The 15,513-nt window shown below is 42.8% G+C and overlaps 1 protein-coding gene across 1 annotated transcript in view; it reads right to left on the bottom strand.

The window, feature by feature from the left end:
• DCTN3 (dynactin subunit 3) overlaps nt 1-15,513 on the bottom strand; it is a 62,499-nt gene that overhangs the window by 31,559 nt on the left and 15,427 nt on the right. The window contains exons 2-3 of the mRNA XM_078674697.1: nt 6,671-6,755; nt 678-764 (exon numbers count right to left, since the gene is read on the bottom strand). Of these exons, the coding sequence (XP_078530823.1) occupies nt 678-764; nt 6,671-6,755 (172 nt within the window). The remainder of the gene's footprint in view (nt 1-677; nt 765-6,670; nt 6,756-15,513) is intronic.

The raw sequence follows: 15,513 nt of genomic DNA, 5'->3' as shown, positions 1-15,513 counted from the left end.
ATAGGCCCAATGGAGGAACAAAAGGCTTTGTGCAGGGCCAAGAGAGAGAAATGTGAGAAGTCCACGAAAATCAAAAGCTCTAAAGGGAGGGCAAGATGGGCAGTAGACGATTCCAACTTAATATTACCATTCCAGAGTCTTATTGAGTTCTTGCTCCTGTTTCCACCACAGATTTAATTTGTACTCCATTTCATGAGTTAGAACCATATCCTATTTTCTGTCCTCCTGCAAGTGCCTACCTAACCATTTTGCGCTGCAGTAGTTTAGGTCTTTTTCTGTCTAACGGTTGATCATTTTCCAGCTCAACCATGTCTATTCATCATCACTAATCCTACATGCACTTGGGGGAGATGCAGCCAAAGCCATTTCTTCGTGCTGTAGAACACACACCCCCACCACTCTTCCCCCCTACACCCCTCTCCCCTGTCACTCAGGGCTTCAGCATGCATTTTACACAATAGTGAGCTCTACTTCTGCCTTCATGATTGGCTGCGAGTGCCAGGGTGCCATAGCTGTATCCATTCCTATCATATTTTAATATCCAGTTATCAATCAGACAAAAAACTCTTAACATGTCTCAGACATCGGGGGTACAAATTCTGCATCCCTAGTGCATGCACTCTTAGTAACAAATCATTAAAAAAAATTACGAAATGTAGAGTACTTCTGAACTATACCTGCAAGGATAAACTCAAGCTTCATGGCATCCGGGACAATAATCCTGTCGATGTACTGAGGATCCAGATACTTTTTTAAATCTTCAACTAAAATAAGAAAGAAAAATGTCATACTTTGCTAGTGTATTGCTTTTCACTCGGTAATTTTATTTACATTCTTTATTTACAGCCAGCATTTACATAGCGTAGAACTACTCACAGAGCAGCGGAGTGCTTTACACAGACCATAACTCAAGTACAATAGGAATAATGAGACAAAGGTATATTTCATTAGCAACAATAAAGTAGTATTGGAAGATGACAAAGAAGTCAGTATGAGGATGTACAATTATAAGATGGACAACTTAATCGCCAAGAGATGAAGTTTGGACGAGTGAGTCTTGTGTTTTTATCCCGAAGGACTGGAAATAAGCGCCTAACAGATTCACGTATACTGTTCCAGTGTGGGCGCTAAACGAAGGAAGGCCTGAGTCAGACGTGCTCGTCTTTGTTCTCAGAATATCCAGAATAAGCTAGAATACATTTTGCTAGGTTGATTAGAAAGTGTAGATGAGTCTGCTGTGCTGTGGTATTTTCACTTTCTTTGCTGTACCAAGTACAACAAATCTGTTACACTCGCGGTCACAGTAGTGCCACTTTCTTTCTGGCACGGTTAATCCGTGGAATTGGAACCATGCCTTGTACTTCTGTGGTATTAAGGGACAAACAGTGTTCAATCCCTGCACTGCTGTCGCTTTCATTTTGAGGCAGGGTAGAAAGACCGAGAGTCCTGCACCGTCACAGTAATTTCGCTTTCTTGGAGAAGCTTCTGATACAGTTTAATGGCTGCACCTCCTCAGTGCTGTCGTTCTCTTGGTGACATTGAGAAGCAAGTGTCTGAGGCCTGCAACATTTGTAATTGTGAGCAGAAAAGTGCCTGTGGCCTGTATTGCCACAATATTGTAGGTGGCATTAAGGAGCAGACGCTGCCCTAGTTTTCTTTTTAACATGGAGTACAAAATGTCTAATGACTGTCACTTTCTTTGTGATATTAAGGTGTGAAATGTGTCTCACGCATGCCATGTTGTGTTATTGATAATACTTCTTTTGACATTGAGTGGAAAGTGTGAGGTCTGCACTGGTGGTGACTGTGCCTTTTGGGGTATCCTTGAGAAGACAAATGGCCTGATTTATAGTTGGGCTGAGAAGGTACTGCGTCGCTGCCAGGTAAAATGTGGCAGAGAGGGACAATTAAATCAAATAATAATGTTGACCCCTTCGCCATCAGAAACAACTTCTATGGTGTGGAAGTGGGGTGTGAGGGATAATTACATTCTGCTCTTTGAAAACTAAAATCCTGCTTTGGAATTTTGTTTTAAAGCCAAAAACGTGTTAACTATTTGCCAGAGCCATCCGTTAAACTTTTAACACACTGACGGGATCCGCCGTGACATCGCTTCCTGCCCATGACTAGAGATGTTCGCAGAGCTGGTGGGCATCTCTAAACGCAGAACAGATGTACTCCATCAGGGCGGCAGAGCATTTTACTCTGTGGCTTTGATGTACTCTGCACTCTGGATCAGACCCTACGTGCAAGGTCTACACTGCTGCAGTACAGTCATCTTCTGTGCCTCATTGAGGTGAAAGTGGCTGCGGCCATGGGAGGCAGCACCGTCACCTGCTGTACCTCATTGAGTTGAAAGCGGCTGCGGCCATGGGAGGCAGCACTGTCACCTGCTGTACCTCATTGAGTTGAAAGCGGCTGCGGCCATGGGAGGCAGCACTGTCACCTGCTGTACCTCATTGAGTTGAAAGCGGCTGCGGCCATGGGAGGCAGCACTGTCACCTGCTGTACCTCATTGAGTTGAAAGCGGCTGCGGCCATGGGAGGCAGCACTGTCACCTGCTGTACCTCATTGAGTTGAAAGCGGCTGCGGCCATGGGAGGCAGCACTGTCACCTGCTGTACCTCATTGAGTTGAAAGCGGCTGTGGCCATGGGAGGCAGCACGGTCACCTTCTGTACCTCATTGAGGTGAAAGCGCCTGCGGCCATGAGAGGCAGCACGGGCACTGTTTTTATCCGGTTTCATATTTCTTACAGAAATAAAAAATAGCATATTAGCAGCTCTCAACCAGTAAAATCTGACGGTGTCTGTGCTAAAAATCAATGCTAGGAGCCAGGGTTCACACGAGGACATCAGCTTTTAACACTAGAACACAGGGCGCAATGACCCCTTATGCGTAACACACTTCTTCATGGGCTTTTGCCAATAAAGTATACCAAAACTAATTTATTAAAATCTCACATTAAATAATTCATTCATTTGCTTTCAAACTGACCCAGGGCAAATTATAGAATTATTATTCAAGCTGTTAGTCTGTGCTTAACGAGAGGTGAACTTGCTTGAATATGCGCTTGGTATGATAAATAAAATATAACAGACCAGTCGCCTTATTTTATTGATCATTACATTTGGAATTCCCATATACAAATTTTACCATAGGTTGACATGACATATAAATTTTATATTTTAAAATATTTGGCATAATACTGCACTATACCGACCTTGCAATTATGAAGTGAGTTAAACCTGCTGGGACTCAAAGCGTGACATCAAATCACTACCAATGTCAGCATTGATGGCTTAAGAAAGGAGCCATCTTGAGGTCCCTGCCATCCTCATAAATATTCTACTAGTCCAAAACAATTGCATCTTTTCAGTTTGGTTCTAAATTCCTCCTACCACAAAGCTTTTTTCAGGTGGCATAATGTCAGAACCTCGGTATTATACTTTTTAAGGTACCGTTTAGTTCCTAGACCATGGACATATACTTAATATAGCACCAACACAAATACTAAGCATTTCTCGAGGAGACCTGGAGATTTGTGTTGATTTAGATGCAGCGCCATCACCACCAAATCTTCACTCTCCTGCATCTGCAGTTGATTTTATCGGTTGTTCAATTTATGTCAACCTTGCAATGTGGTTATTACCAAGTCACCACACTGGCAATGGCCTGTGCTGTAGTGTTGGTGGTGGGCAGAGGATAAATAGGGTGGCTGTCCCTTCCCTAAATTCAATGTCTGCACTGGGGTGGCAGAGTGGGCTAAAGAACGGTGATGGATCAAACCCAGATCTTTTGACAGGGTGTGAGTGTTTGATTGGTTCAGATGCTCCGTCCATCACCACCCCCTTTTGTACCCCTTCCCTAAATTCAAAGACATGAGTTTGGGGCAGCATGGTGTAGTGTCAATGTAGTGGTGTGTGAAATCTATGCAATTTGCTTTCAAGCAATTCCATGAAATTTAAGCAAAATCTTTGAAATTAGGCAAATGCAAATCAGTCATTGTGCTCTGTATTTTAGCTGGAAATGCATCCTCAAGTAAAGTGGCGCACAGATTTATTTTGCACTAAAAAAGTACTAGGAAAGGTACCATGAACAGCTGTCGCTCGCATTCTATTGCTTCTGTGGTAAAATGTTATCATGAATAGTGCATCTTTTTACCATAATCGATGTGAAAGTGGCGTCATTTCAATATCGCTGAGGATAGCGCCCAGGCCACCTATTGGGAGAGCGTCCAGGCCACCTATTGGGAGAAGAGTTTGCGTGCAGATGGGAAACAGCGACAGATGTTATGTTATTAGTATTTTTAAAGCGCAAACTGCTACCCGAAGGTGTCCTGGCACTATCTACAAACTCCCCTAGAGAGACCTGACATATGAGCCCCAGCTTAAATGCCAAAAAGCCACGTTTTTAAGGCTTTCCTGAATGGCAATAGATCAGAGCAATTTCTAAGATGGAGTGGGAGGGCATTCCATGCTTTGGCTGCACCTGCTAAAAAACTCCTACCTCCCCAGCTGACTATTTTAGAGATGGGGACTGATCACACAGTGGCCGCACTACCATTTTAAAGTGCAGTCCCTGTGACGAGACACGGCTGACTGAAGCATGCAGGGTTGATGGGATGGCATCGCACCTGGCAGGCTCCTCTTACACTGGCGGCTTGGCTGGCTATCTTGGGTCACAACAAGAAATTCTGCCAGCACCCAGGCAGGTGTGCATATATGAATGCAGTGGGTTTAAATCAATCGCTGTGTTTATTGCACACAGCAGGATATTAACTTCTGGGCTCACCCAGAAGCTTTTGCAAGCCATCAGCAGCAATGGAGAGAACTGTCTCCACATTGTTATCATGATCAGGAAAATACTTTGGTTTGCTATAATCCACACTTGGGTCGAACCAGATGGTAGATGTTTTTTTAATCAGAATTAAGATGGCAGGTCAGATCCTAATACTGCGCTTGATATATATATCTAATATGTTTAAGACAAATTTGTTGGCTAAATTGTCCAGGGTCTGTGCGGAGTTCGACAGAAGTACTGATTTAGAGAGACTGGAACAAGGCACTGGACCCCATTCTGGGCAGGACTGGCATGATCAATATGAACAATAAACAGGAGAGTCCTATGCTGAAAGATATTATAGCAAATCATAATCTCCTCGATGTCTGGCACCTCACAAACCCTACTAACCGGGATTTTTTGTCCCTCTCAGCAGTTCATGGCACTACGTTACAGACTTACTGCTGCAGGGACATCTACTTTGCCAGACGGTATAGACAGAAATACTTCCTGGAATTATCACAGACCATTCTCAGATTCTCCTGGACCACTCACTTGGATATGTCCCACCCGTTGACAGAACTGTAATAACAGTAATATACCTATGTCCAGGTACAGTACACCAGATGACACTGAATGCTCCAAATAGAGTACAGAAAGAGGAAATGGGGGATTCTGTCTCCTTGGTACAACTCCTGTCGGCAGTGCGGAAAGCAACATAGAGGAGACTGATAATGAGGGTCTACACCTTTACAAAAAGAAAGCAAGTAGAGGAGCAATGGAAACTAGAACTGCATACAAAGTCTCTAACGCAGTAATACAATGCAAAACTCACACCACTTCTTAGAAGAAAGTTTGAGGCAGAAAAACGAGCCTCTAATCCGCCACTTATCTCAGCAGCTGAAAAGGGTTTGCTAAAATTTAAACAGCACGGTGAGAAGGCTGGGAGTTTACTCAATTTGTAGTTCTAGGTAACACTGTGCCACTGGATTCAAGCTACCCTGGCTGAAGAGGGGTTATACCCCGAAACCGGTCCTAGGATGCTTGTTTCAGGTCCAGGGAGGACCTGGCTTAGCAGTTCGGGCTGGACTGTTCCCATGAGGTACAGGGTCAAGACAGATTTGCATATGGCCAGGTCTAAACTGGGGTGGCATGGTGAGCAAAAGAATGATGGATTTAACCCTGATCTATTGACTAGGGGTGAATATTTTGATTTGTTCTTCATTCCGTCCATCAATTGTGTGTCTTTTGCTCCTCGCCCCAAGTTCGCCGGGTATGACCAGACGTGGGACCTCGGCTCACTGTGCCACTGGGTTCAAGCTATCCAGGCTGAAGAGGGGTGAAACCCCGAAACCGTTCCTAGGATGCTTGTTTCCGGTCCAGGGAGGACCTAGCTTAGCAGTTTGGGCTGGACTGTTCCCATGAGGCACAGGGTCAAGACTAATTTGCATATGGCCAGGTCTAAATGGGGGGGGGGGGGCCGTCATGGTGAGCAAAAAAATGATGAATTTAACCCAGATCTCTTGACTGGGGGTGAATGTTTTGATTTGTTCTGCATTCCCTCCATCTATTGTGTGTCTTTAACAGTATCATAACACCATCCTGGTAAATCATGTCAGGAAGAGGAATTTGCTAACTTAGATAGAAGGCATCATAGACGCCCTTATGCCTTTTTAAGAGACATTCAACCTTGTAACAGTTACTCCAAGTTTTTTGGGAGGATTTTAATGAATGGTACCATTTGGCAAAGGTTGCGCAAAATGTTTACGCATACCTACAAACATATGAGCCTGTGGGCATTAAATGCATTTAGCAAGCAAACCCTCACCCAACCCTTCAGTCTATACCAAACACAACTCTAAATATACGTAAATGAAGATGGCCACTTACTTTTCTTATATAAAATCTTAATCCTCTCCCTTTTGCCAGCAATGTTTGCAAGTGTGTTCTGTATCCTCATCAAGCCATCTGCAATCTAGAAAAAGAACAGATTAAAAAAAAAAAATCACTGCAGGAACAAATAAGAACTTGAAGAAGAGAAACTACAAGAGTCAACTATCCAAAATTGTTATTGAACATGGTGAGATTGTATTTGTCTTAAAAGTAAACATCTTTTTAAATACACCTGGACTACGGACACTAACATTTAAAAGTTTTTATATAAAAATGTCTAGCTTTTTTCTTATTAAAGCTATCCATTTACATTGCCTCTTGTTTTAAACTGATTTGAAAGGCTGAGAGCCAAAGTGGTTTAATAATATAAAATAATTGTCACTGCACCCTATATTTCAAGAAAGGTGCTAATTGCTCTGAACGAGTACAACGAAACAGTACAAAGGCAGGATGTTGTTTTTATTTGGCATTAAAATTGCGCACAATTGGAATGGCACCCATCATGCATTTGGTAGCCCATGGATGATTTTCATACAGCTCCTTATTTTCAATCGCAGACGAGAGTATAAGTAAGCTTATTCAGGTGTGCTGTCAGCTGGGTAAGGATTTTGCCTTTGTTTGGTGAATCTGCCAGACTCAGTGGTTGCTGCTTTGCAGGGTAAGACCACAGGGCTGTACTAAGGTGGGGAGCTAGTGGGGGCCTTGGACGCCAGCTGGCTGCAAGTTCAGGCAGTGTAAGATGTGTGTTCATTAGAAATAACCAAAGACTTATATTAGCTACAGTGCAGAGTTGGCTAAATGAACTCGCTTTGATGGCTGCAGTCTGCCTTTGTGCGGACACCTCTATGAGTTATAGGAAATGGCACCTTAAGCTGCTGAATTCAGCTAAAATTGGCTGGAACAAACATATTAGGAGTGAGAAGAAATTGGAGACTGGGTCTACAGAAGGGTCAGAGGATCTAAAGTGAGGTCAGTGGTTGCTGTAGAGGTAACTGCCAGAGAAGGAAGTTATGAACTAAAATTATACAAACACTTTCGTGTAAAGTTCAATCTTACAAAGAAGGTCCGGTCTGTGATTAAAAGAAAAAAACACTTTTCTACCAAATAGATCATGCTGGTTTACAAACCAAACCGATAAAAGCAGGCGAGTCTAATTTGCCAAACTACTTTCTATCTAATTGCTTGTTTGTGTTTTATGCCCAGAAATGACATTCCCAACTAGAAGTAAGCACAAGCAACACCAATAGATCTCGTGTTTGAAACCAATTGTCTTGGCAAATGATTCTAGCCAAGCTGTACAACAACCCTGATGCTGTGCAGCATGGCTTTTAAAAAGGCAAAATAAGGTCTATGACATAAAACAACCAACAGTATAATTTTGTAGGCATGAGCACCAACCATGCGCATGCCTACAAAATGAAGGAAACATTTTTTTGTTTTCGACGATCCGGGTTGGATTAGTAAAAAATAAAAAAAATGCTAGTGTGCGGAAGCAACAAAGAGGCAAGGGGGTGGGCGGAGAACTGTAGGCTGGGGAAGCAAGAGGAGGGCGGGGCAAAGCAACATGGAAGACACTGATTGGAGGAACTACAATTGATATCAAGTTCAATGTTGAACCATGGCCGCAGCTACCTTATTTGGCTTATTTACTTTGGCTGCTGCTAGGGACAACTATTAGCTTCTTGACATTTTTTGTGTATACCATACATCCAAATAAGAATCTGAGGTTGCGTTTTGTACTCTTGGGTTGCATGAAGCCTGACTGATCTAGATGTATCAGTGGGTCTACAACAATATTCACCCTTGTTGCCAAGACTTGTGCCAGGATCTTCGTCTTTATGTTTAAAATTGAGTTGGGCCTAAAGAGTTTTGGCCACCACAAGTGTGGAAGGGTATGCTCAGATGTGAGTCCCTTGCTCACTGCACCATCAGGATTCAAGCAAGCCGGGCCGAAGACGGCTGTAATGCCAGAAACCGGTCCCCGGAAGCTGGTTTCCTTTCCAGTAAAGAATTGGCTTGGTAGTTTGGTCTGCCCTGTTCCCATGATGCACTGGGCCAGGGTCAGACTAATTTGCATGTAGCCAGGTTCTGAACTGGGATGGTGCAGTGAGCTAAAAAACGGTGATGGATCAAGTCCTGATCTTTTGACTGGGTAGGAGTGTTCTGCTTAATTCAGATACTCTGTCCATCACCACCCCCCTTTTTGAATCGTTTTGGGCCTAAAGAGTGGCAGCCCTCCTGTGTTTTGCCCACCTTCTCGATCCCAATACCAAAGCTATACAGAGATAGTCTGGCAGCTTTCCAGTCTTCCCCGCATCCCTGAACAATAGAAGTGTACAGTCTGATCATCTACTTAACAGTCACTTAAAGAATTCCTGAGAGAGACCGTTAGGGCCTGGCATTTAACCATTTTGTACCTGAGATATTACATCAGTGACCTCTCAGTGGTGAATTCCGTAGAGAGAGTTCCCAGCCTTCTGTGCAGAGCTATGAGCCTTGCAGGTCTTGGAAAAATTCTTGTAATTCCGTGACATCCCATCCAAATGGGTGGGGTAGAGGACACTCGATATGGCGTAATACAGACACGTTTTCTTTTCGCAATGTGACGTGTCACCAAAAAGTCCCTAGAACAAAAGAAGCCTCTTTCCAAGTTTATACGTTTGACTTCCATCTTCATAGTTTCCAGCAGTGTTCGCTTTTTTGCACTCACTGAGCAGGATTCTGCTTACCCACTGTCTTCCAGGTCTTCCTAAGGGCAGCCTCTGTTTGGATATATCCTGTGTTCTTAGAAAAATTGTTTTCAATGCTCTTCCTCAGTGTATCCACTATCGTCTTGCAGGAGCTATGTATCTAGTCACCACCCTGTGGGACAGTAGCCACATGAGAAATTGAACTCTGTCCATAGGAGAGAGTGGTGCGAAATTGCCCATGCAAGGAATCGTGTTGCTGAATCTCTCTCTTTATATATGTGGGTATAGAGTGAAGAAAGTTAATCTGGGAGGGGGTCCATAAAGTAGTACCAGTACTGCCTCACTCCATGGTTCTGCACCCTTGGTACATCATTCAGACCTAATGTGGATGTAAATGTCATCAATTTCAGTTGTTAGACCTTCATGTACCGATCCATTAAGTACGCCATTCAGTACCAGGTTCTTATCACTTACTATTGTGGGAATCCCATCTGCAGTCTAGAGCATATTGGGTATTATCTTGTATAAAGTGTCATTCTGCAAGCTCTGTAGGAGTTTTTTTTAATGATAGCATCTGTATAGAGCACATTCATACCTGAAAGGAACCAAGTGCTAGAAAGCAATACAGCTTGACTTCATACGTCTCGAATACACAATCAGGGGGGGGGAAAGCCGTGTCTTCAGTTTGCTACGGAAAGTCAAGAGATCGGAAGTTGAGTGTAGATAGCAAGGAGGGCGTTCCAGTGCAAAATCACCATATAATTAAAAGAGCGGCCTCTTATTTCTAGAGCTCTTAATTCGCCTACAGTGTACCAAAGCCTGACTAGCAGATTGCAGGGCACGCACTTGCTTATGAAAGGCAACTCTTATCATGTAAGGCCACTAGTCCATTCTCAAAGTGCTTGGTGCGCATAAAAAAGTAGCTTAGAAACAGCTCTCTTAAGGACTGGTAACTAATGGATGGAATTTGAACAGGTCAAAACTGAGCTCCTAGTGGGAAGATTGAAAAAAAATCTTCCCGCAGAGTTTTGAATCAATTGAAGGTAGATGAACAAATACTAAGCAATTCCAACACACAATGATTTACCATAATCTAATCTACTCACAAAAAGGGCTTTTATAATACTCTTATGCCACGCCACACAAATCCACCGATATATCCTGTGGAGGGTCCGTAAGAGACCAAAGGAACTCCCACAGACAGCATTCACCTGATCCTGTACAAAAAGAGAATCGATCAGGAATCCCAAATTGCTAACTACCCTTTTGGGCAAGGAGTGGAGACTAGCAGTGTGGGCCACCACGGATGATTCCAGATGGTAAGCATCTTTCCAAAGACCAGAATCTCACATCCACATTGCCACTTCCGAAAGACAATTAACTAAGTTTCCTTTTGATCCCTGTTTTCCTTTCATCAATGAAAATGATGTGTTGAGCATCATTAACATAGGTAGTGATCTGAAACCCCTCAGGCTTTAACAATACCCACCAGATGGAAAACAAACAATGAGGAAGGTGGGGCTGAGAGACGAAGACTGAGGAGCACCGCAGTTTGCCACCCTTGGCTAGGATTTAATAGGAGGCAGCTGTCCAGACTGAGATCTGTTGCTCATCAAACTAAAAGGTTGTAGAAAGCATGTCAATTTTTTGCAGCTTTGTAGCAGTAAATGATGGAAATCGGTGTTGAACGCAGCAGATGGGTTCAGGAAAAAGCGGGCAACCGATCTGCCATCATCAACCAGATGCGGTCTAATCACGCTATCAACGCAGATTCTGTACTATTTTGGAGCACTCGTATGCTGCTATACAGCAGCATTGAGTCACCAGAGTACCCTTTACCTCAATGGCACTAATCTTCTTAGCAGTATGACCGCTCATTTAGAACCCATTGTTAAAACAGCAAGTGCTACAGTTATGTAGATTCCACTTCCCAAAAGGTTGCAATGTGTCTCCATCAGAGGAGTCTCTTGGAGTTACCACATTATTGTCTGTGCCTCAGCAGCATACTCCTGATTACCATTCTCTTAATTCTATTACCCTCCTCCGAATATCCTCCCTCACAAGTTTCTGTTGCCATGTTTTAATTCTGCCAACTCTCTGCTGAACCTCTTATTAATTTCTATGGTCCTTTGCTTGAACTTGTGGTTTCACAGGAGCTAGGATATCCATGAAGGTAGAGTTGATCTAGCATGGAATCACGGTCTGATGAATCATAGTGAATGCTCTTCATAACAGTGAAAGTTGATTTGATGATTCCTTTGCAGATGTTTGATTCTCTATGGATGGACACAAGAGAGAGTGTTGTGTTGTGGGAGGTTGGTTTATAAATCAGGTTGGTTAGCTTAATGGAGGAAGAGTCATGAGCTAACCAAATTTACATTGTGCAACTACGTTTCTAGATTATCAGTGATCAAGGGTCCACTTTGTGCTGTGCAAGGTGGGTGTAAGTCACTAACCATTCGTGAGAAATCTAAAGCCTGCATATTTTTGATAAAGTCTGCAGCAGGTTTTAAACCTGGCCAGTCAACCCACAGCTTGATGTCACCCAAAATATGGAAGTACCTGCTTTAGTCCACTGCTGTGAAGAAACACACCATGGGGTTGTATTCAAGCACTCAAATGACGTATAACATATGTCAGGGATGTTGTTGTAGTTCTTCAAGCATGTTTGTTCTAGCGCTGTATAGCTATGCAGCCTATTGTAACCTTTCCTCAAACTATAGATGAGACACATTTCTGCTATTTTGAGATGATTCACTGCAGTAAACCAATGCTAATTTCTTCACGGAAGACTACAATTTTAAGTATTCTTGGAATTAATGGTTATGATAAGGGTGTGGTATCGCAAAAATTAGCATTAAAATCAATTTCAACATAAGGGTAATGAATGCATGAGTGGTATATCTATCTATCCAAATTTAATTTGCAAAGCACCTAAGAATAGATATGATTCCAGATTTGGCTATAAAGTTCTACATTGTTGTGGGAGTGGCTTTAAACATGTAAATTAAAAATGTGTGCCTTAAACAGCATGCCACATGACTAGTATTTGAGTGTATCTCTGTGAAAGCCGGTTGTATCCAGACTTGCACAAAACAACCAACACATACATAACAACCAGAATAATTGGTTTTGTCTAATAAGGTTTTCTTAATGTACTGTAGTGCATTTCCCACTGAGTAACAACTTTTTTAGATGTATTTATCATTCATTGAAGCTGCCCGTTATTTTATATGTAGCTACCCGACGGTGAAAGAACTAAAAACGGTATGTATGTTTTAATTATGATGAATGATGTTCAGCTACCTCCAGTTACATGCAGCTGTAAATGCCAAGCCATCGGCATTCGATGAAATATAGTATGGTTTTCCTCTAATGCTGTGCAATAAAGTTGAAGCATGCATTACATCTATTACACCAAGGGCCACTGGAATTATGTGATTGTGCGGCTGCAGCGGTTTTAGCATAATTATAGATTTGAAGCATTTACCACATAATCCATCATCAGCCGCATATTCTGCCAATTTTAACACAAAAAAATGTATTTACTTAAAAGGTTCAAAAGTTACTAAAAAGCAGCAACAGGTGTTGCCGCTCACAAGAAGACCCTTTGTAAAGCTGTACTGGTCACCTTTTTGTTGCTTATTGCTGTATTTAGGTGTTAAACTGGTAGTAATGAGGTGCAACCACAGATTGACCATTTCTCTGGAGAACATTTATGGTTGCCAATGATAAGGAGTACTAGGTTCTAGAAATGTTTGTCTGGGGGGTCCTTATGCCTAAAAAATGTTGATGGGAGGGTCTCGGCATTAAAATGTTTGAAGACCAATGGTCTAAGCAGATATGTTCCTGCACAAGGAGGACAATAATATGATACACAAGGGTAACTGCGCTCAACCACCAGCCCATGTCACTCAAATCTTGTTTAAGAGGGGTAGTGTCCCCCAGATCCGATTAAAAAATCCTTGATAACAGTTGACCTAATGACAATTTGGTCTGGTCAAACTCTATAGTCAGAAACAGGCTCCATGGTGAGGGCCCAGATTACTCTCCTGACTTAGAAATGACTTTACCACATACCAATTCATAGAGATCTGTTTCCCCGGTTCAGAAGGCTGTCAGGTTTACAATCAAAAATCTACCTGTGAAACAACATCAGGATTTAAAACTTCTTTCCTGGAATTTAGCAGGAATTAGTTTGAAATTCAACATTAAAAACGTTAACCTCATTTGCTGTCATGAGACTCGAGCATGAAACAGTTTTGTACTTGATGGGTTTTTTTTCCTTTAGTTCCCCTGCTATTCCATCTAAGGCAGGGAGGGGAAAGTGAGGCATATTGTCCTGGTTGCCACTTCGTTAAAGTACCTCAATGTTAAGATGCTGATGTTTAGTCCTCGTTACCAGATTTTGGAGTCAACCATATCCAGGGCATGCAATATTATTATCTTAATTAAATTTTATTATAATTTTTTTTACTCAACCTGTGGGGATTATCAAGGACTTGGAACACACCCTCATATACTAACTAGGGAACCTTCAAATGTTTCTATTATCTGGGTGGGGATTTTAATATTGTAAAATGCCTATAAAGTGGGTCACGGGTCTGTGGAATTACAAATGAGAAGGGAGAGCACATTGGCCACTTGCAGCATTCAGCTTATGGCGAAGCCTTGATAAGCTTAATTCTAACAAACAAGTTGTTTTTGCGTCCAGCCTGGGGAGCGCATGCTGCGAGGCATTGTGTACTGGAGTATGGACTTGAAGCCCCGCCCATATTTTTATTTGCCTTGTGTCATTGTCCTTTGTAAACGCTGGCTTCCGATTGGTTATTAGGTTTGTTAGTCCCTCCTTGGCACCTCCTAGTCTGCATTTGTTACCTCCCATAATGACTGGACCTATGATTTATCCTGTTACACGGTCTGCTTTATCTTGGCTGTGAGCACTACTTTGTCTAATAATTTGCTGATATTCCACCCACTACGGCGCAGCACGCTGCCCGCTTTTATTTTTATTTACTAGTGGCGCTCTGCTTTAACTATTGAACCCATGTTTCTTTCTTTCTTAATTCTAGCAGCACGGTCCGCTTTAAGTATAGGGGTCACGCTTACTTATTTGTTTGTTTACTACCACCCATGCGTGCTTTCACATTCAGGACGCGGCTCTTTCTTTAGACAAGCCACGTCTAAAGAAAGAGGCGTGGCTGACATTAAAGTGAACGCGGGGTATGGGCACTTTTAAACACACAAAAAATCTGTTTGTCAACTTGTCCCCAAACATAATCTTGATTTCTGGGCACCGTGGTAACAAACTTTTTTAGAGCCGTGGTCAATGAGGGACTTGGAGACCTGGAGGGAATCTATACCTGTCCTAATTTTTAATGATTGAAACACCCCTGAAATTACAGGCCCATTTCATTGGTAGGGTACTTTTAGCAAAACTAGAAGAGTAAGCGAAAGAGAAATATCCAGCAGGGAGAGTATACCCCCTCTATCCAAGTTAAACTTGGAGTAAGACATGGCTGTATTCTGCCTCCTTTTTTAGGTCTCGCCTACGCAGCACACATGCGCTGCATAAGCAAAAAGACCTTTAGCTATCGGTACGGCTTTTCAGCCAAAAACGTGCACGCGGTTCATTGCCTTCATTAGTAACGCGTGCACGTGTGGCGCTTCACTTGCGGGAGCGAGCGGCTGGCGCCATATGTTATCAATGATCGTGGCACCAGCCGCTGGCTCCCGCAAGTGAAACGCGCAGGCCCCCTCTCCCCCACTGCAGGGCAGAGACATCAGCCTCTCTCCAGGTGGTGGGGCCAGCATTGTGGAAGGCAGGCACTACCCTATTCAAAAATCAGGTGCAACTCCTCCCTCCCATCTAGATGCAGATCTCTATTCACCACTGGGTGACTCAGCCTGTCTCCTGGAATCCCCCAGCCCTGTCACTCTCAAAACCAGACATAGGAATACACAACCTAGCAGAGGCAGGTTTGAATGGTTAGACAAGCAAATGCCTACTTTCTAAAAGTGGTATTTGCAAACACAGAATATTAAAATAAACTTTACTAAAAGATGTATTTTATTATTCTGAGTTCAGGCATACTAAACTCGAATTTCTACCATGTTCTCTGAGACAGTTAGGATGATAAGATGTAACAA

This window comes from Lissotriton helveticus, chromosome 2_1 (assembly GCF_964261635.1).
Source record: "Lissotriton helveticus chromosome 2_1, aLisHel1.1, whole genome shotgun sequence".
Classification (NCBI taxonomy): Eukaryota; Metazoa; Chordata; class Amphibia; order Caudata; family Salamandridae; genus Lissotriton; species Lissotriton helveticus.
This window is presented reverse-complemented; position numbering and strand designations above follow the sequence as displayed.